This window comes from Theobroma umbraticum, unplaced genomic scaffold, assembly GCF_002168275.2.
Source record: "Theobroma umbraticum cultivar Fairchild unplaced genomic scaffold, ASM216827v3 scaffold_69.0, whole genome shotgun sequence".
Classification (NCBI taxonomy): Eukaryota; Viridiplantae; Streptophyta; class Magnoliopsida; order Malvales; family Malvaceae; genus Theobroma; species Theobroma umbraticum.
In genome coordinates this window covers 264862-269673 of record NW_018397293.1, presented here as the reverse complement: position 1 = coordinate 269673, position 4812 = coordinate 264862, and the positions used below count along the sequence as shown (strand labels likewise).

The 4812-nt window shown below is 33.9% G+C and overlaps 1 protein-coding gene across 1 annotated transcript in view; it reads right to left on the bottom strand.

Annotated features, from left to right (window-relative positions):
• LOC110428763 (zinc finger CCCH domain protein) overlaps positions 1 to 4812 on the bottom strand; it is an 11880-nt gene that overhangs the window by 4369 nt on the left and 2699 nt on the right. The window contains 10 exon segments of the mRNA XM_021444677.2: positions 480 to 547; positions 1176 to 1289; positions 1455 to 1549; positions 1982 to 2009; positions 2012 to 2082; positions 2194 to 2254; positions 2531 to 2592; positions 2595 to 2658; positions 2660 to 2706; positions 4155 to 4162. Of these exon segments, the coding sequence (XP_021300352.2) occupies positions 480 to 547; positions 1176 to 1289; positions 1455 to 1549; positions 1982 to 2009; positions 2012 to 2082; positions 2194 to 2254; positions 2531 to 2592; positions 2595 to 2658; positions 2660 to 2706; positions 4155 to 4162 (618 nt within the window).

Sequence of the window (4812 nt, the reverse complement as noted above, 5' to 3'; positions counted from 1 at the left end):
AAATAGAAAACAAAATTTAAGTTATTAAAATAATTTCAATATGTCAAAACTTTTTGAAAACCCTACTTCAACATACTGTAGTTCCATCCATGTCAAATAGTCTTTCAATCAAACAAAATTAAAGCTAGGTGTAGATTTCAACCTAGCTAACCTAATTCACTACCAAGAAAGGCAACTTATGCTAAAATCAGAGACTTAACAGATCACAAACAGAACCTGCTGTCTATCTTACAATTTATCAGTTAACTCATTACAAAATGACATATTAAGAGATACATGTTCCAATTCTCTCTAAGGATTCAGGAAGGATCAGTCACTTAGTCAACAACTCTAGAAAAATGAAGAATCTTAAATTTAAATTTGAATCTTCAATTGCAAAATATCAAGGAATTTGTGTATTAAACACGTCCAAATATGTATAAGCATCATACAAATCTCAAAAATCAAGACAAGATATCAAAAGTAAGTCTTGAAGGTACCAAGGCTCATTGCATAGATTGTATTGTATTGTAACTTCTCGTACAAATCTTTGCTGTCGTAAGGCATTCTGAGAATTTAAAAGCATCAAGTAAGCTTGTTTGTATTTCATAAATGGAAATACAACACATGAGATAATTACATCAACAATAAAAAGTAAGATTTCACCAACATGAAGTACAAAAACTCTCCATTCCTCAACCATTTTCTAAATCCTTAACCCTCTTAATGAACTGCTGCCAGACACACTATGCAGATACCATAAAATTGATACCACAAACTTAAGAAGGCAACATATCCAACTTATGCCACAATTTTTTCTACAATTTAATTATTATTACCATACAGGTGCATGCATTCCTGCACAACAATATATTACTGCCTAGAAAAAGTATACACACACATACAGAGATGCATATAGTTCAAACTGTGATATTCAAAATAATTATTTTTCTAAGAGCTATAAACTTATTTCCCAATTGCGACCATGAGTTGCTAGCTCTGGAGTGCCAAATAATGTGAGATACCATAAAAGTTCTGGTAAGGCAAGAGCTTGACATGCTACACAGAGTAATTAAAACTACAATTTATAACAATAGCTCCATTTAATAAATGAAAAAATTAAAAATTAAAAAAAAAAACCATAGAACTACAATTCTAACTTCATAAATTAGATGAACAAAGAAGGCGGGAAATACTGAAGCTGCAGCCCTAGTAGTCATCGTCCTTTCTACAGCTACTGGAGCAAGGGTAGGCTCCACGGTTGATGAATGTGTAAGGCATGGCTCCAAATCAATGGTTCCACCTCCTTTCTGAATTATAATATAGTAAGCAACACAATAAGTAAGAAGCAAACAACATTATAGTCATTTATTGAATTTTAAATCAAGACAAAGCAAATCAAAAAACATTATGGGTATTTCACGCACTTACGAAAACTAATTTGATACAAAGGAAAAAGATCAGAAACTTGTAACCTTAACAATGCAGCACCGTTCAACTCGATAACTACAACCGATTCCAGCCCCCAGGCACGGGAACGGAACGTTGTTCCTAAGTTTAGATGTGTAGCCTAAAAATAACATTGATGTTATAATGTCAGAATGATGCATAAAACAGTTTTCCAATAGGAAATAGCATAAATAGAGTAGCAGTGAATAAAGAATATCACAAAAATATGAAGAAACCAAAAAACCAAATCTTTGGCTCAGGCAAACTGTGGTCAAACCATTCAGTGCAGTTCAAATCTGGGTTGTGATTCTAGAAACCCAAATCGTCGGAATTAAACTTTATTAAATTTTTAATCAATTTAAATGCTTATTTGTCGGAATAAGTGGTTACTTTGTTTTAAATCCAAACAGGTCGATGCACCAAGCAGTGCTCCGATACTGCTTTATTTTACTCATGCAGCAGTTTATTGTTTATGTAGCTGAGCTGCAGAGGCATATATTTTCCAGTAACTGGAATGGTAGAGAAAGTAGAATACAGCTGAATTTGGACTTACAATCTTGTGGAGGCAGCACACGGATGGTGTAGCACGCAACTCTTGGATAGCAGGTGGAGGTGGTGAAGCAGTAGGGCGGCAGTAACCAGCATGCATAAGAACTAGAAAGCAACATCCCAATATCAATACAAAAAATTTGTTCATCACTAATATGATTTACATGGCCAAGGAAGGCTAAGCCCTACAGACTTCATATTCCCAACCACACATACCAGCAACAAGATCAGAGTCATCTGTGTAAATATCAGTCCCCCATAGCTGGCCACCTCTAACCTGCACATAATGCACTTATTTAACTTAAAAAGAATGATAAGTAAAACATTAGTAGGTCCATAAAATCTTCATCCATTTTGAAATATAAAACAATTAAAACTCCTCATGATAAGACCTCAAAGGAAAAGAAGAGTGAAGTTAATGAAAGAATGCATCAAAAGAGTGAAAATAAATCGTAATTACAAAAGTCTTCAGCATTAGCAAGCAAATTGACCAAGCAAAAGAATAAAAGCTTCAAAAAGAGAGAAAAAAGAAAAAACATCTCTTGGGTCTGACCTGGCGATTTGTAGCAGTAACATGCTCAGCGGGTATTCGAATTTCAAGAGTAGGGCCATTTGAGAGCTTTCACCATTTTTATCAGCTTGAGAGGCTTCAAATTCTTTCCAGAGCTTAAATAGCTCTTGCCATACATTCACCAACTTTATAAACAACACAAGACACTTCAGGTTTACCTGAATCAGAAAAACATTAAATTATGATGAAAAGATATATTATAACCCCTGTGAAAGGTATAAAACCTTTCCTTTCCATCAATGACCACAAACAATCCACTTCAGATTTGTGCTGAACAAGTCACATAAAATAGGTGTGAAACAGAAGAGACAGCAATCAACTGAAACTATTCATCATTGACAAGAGAAATTTCTTCAAAGTTTGAAATAATAAGCTTATGGGGAAATACCATCTTCATCTTTCACTTCTTAAAACGATGTGATCAATACAATTAATTCTCTCATCTGACCCACTAATTGGTCAAAATGGCAAGTCAAACATACAACCACCTACTCAATAGTGGCAAGGGAAAAGAAAAAATTTAAGAGTTGTTACAAATCAGTTAGTCTCTCGCATTCACAGATTCCTTTCCTTTTGTGACTTTGCCCAGCCATATCATGGCAACCCCATTAATTTTCCCAGTTTGGAAAAGAAAATTTCAACAAGGAGATAGAAGATTATCCCTCATTTAAAAAAGAAAAAAAAAGTACCAAAATTATCAACTCCAGTTCAAACAAAAAGATCATTGGCAGGCCATCAACTTCCATTTTTCAAAATAATTATGGTTAATCAAAACCTTCTAATAACTGTTTAATTCACCACTGTAAACAACAGGAGTCAATAAACATCTAATCAAACAATCCTGATCAGCTGATAAAATCTGTAAAAGCCTCTCTGGCCATTTAGGACCTGCCATGGTCTGTGCCAAAAAAAAAAAAAAAACCTCAAAACCCTCAGAGTCTAAGGGCTTCAAACCCAACATGCTTCCCAACAAGATTATAGGTCATTTGTTATAGGCAAGACCACACTTAGATTAAAATGTTATAAACAAGACAAAACTTAGATAACTATTGCAAAACTGTTTCCTATTCTCATGAGGCTCAAATACTTTTGAGTTTCTATCATCTTCAAGTCATCATGGTTCCTTCTAAGCATTCATGAAATCCTAAATATATTATAAACTTTATCTTAGAAATTTCAGATACGGCACTTGGCATATTGCAATAATCACATATATTGATGCTGCCCGTTTAATTATCCCTTAGCCTTGTCCCTTCTAAATTAAAGCTTGCAGTAATTAACGCAGAAATGCAAAAAGGCCTCTACACATCCCACCGCAGCCTCCCAATCACATAGAAAGAAACTTTGTCAGAAGACACAAGTCCAAGTTTCATCTACCAAATCAAATGTAAGTCAGTGCACAATATTAAACCTAAACCACCACTATAGACAAACATACAAAATAAATCTCCATATGTTAAGCACAGGCCAAGAGAAGCTTCACAACAAACAATTCCTTTCAGATCATTCTTACTTCACCAGATCATAATGTCCCCTTCAATCGAACATGCAAACAAAATTCCAGCTAAAAGATTTTAAATCCAGAATGTATTAATCCACATCTTACCCTGAGATCTGCAAAGTAGAAAACCAAAACCAAAACCAAAACCAAGGTTAGGAAGCAAAAATAACATGAACCAAATACAAGAGTAAAACTTCATGAAAAAGAATCAAACAGATGTCAACAGAATTTTCAGTATATCAGAATTTTGTTTAACTTACAAAATAAAGTTGAATAATAGTTAATTTATATGAATTTCATTTTTCATAAAAGAAATCTTGTTTAATGACTGAGGTTGGAAATGCCATCAGAACACGCATATCCCTATAACCATTTACTATCAACTCTAATCATACAAACTGAGCAAATAAGATGCTGTAGAATTAATATCAGTAGCATCAGTTTTTCAAGTAAGATCAATAATAGCACAAATTCTTTGTAAAACACATTAAAAAAAAAATGAAAATAGCAAATACAGATAGACAACTCAATCAATTCGCAAGAATGTTAAAATCAATGTCTAATTAGAAGGCTGGAAAAAGGAATACATAGAAAGTAGAATATGGAGAAAGTGGAGAACATTTAAGGTGGTGGAGGAAAAAGGAAAGTGCTAGAAAGGGGGAATGCATATGACAAGCACACACATGCATGCAAGAGAGAGAGATTTCCTTCATGGAGAAAATTTCTAAGGCTTCAAAGGGTGTTATATTTTTGCTTCCCACCC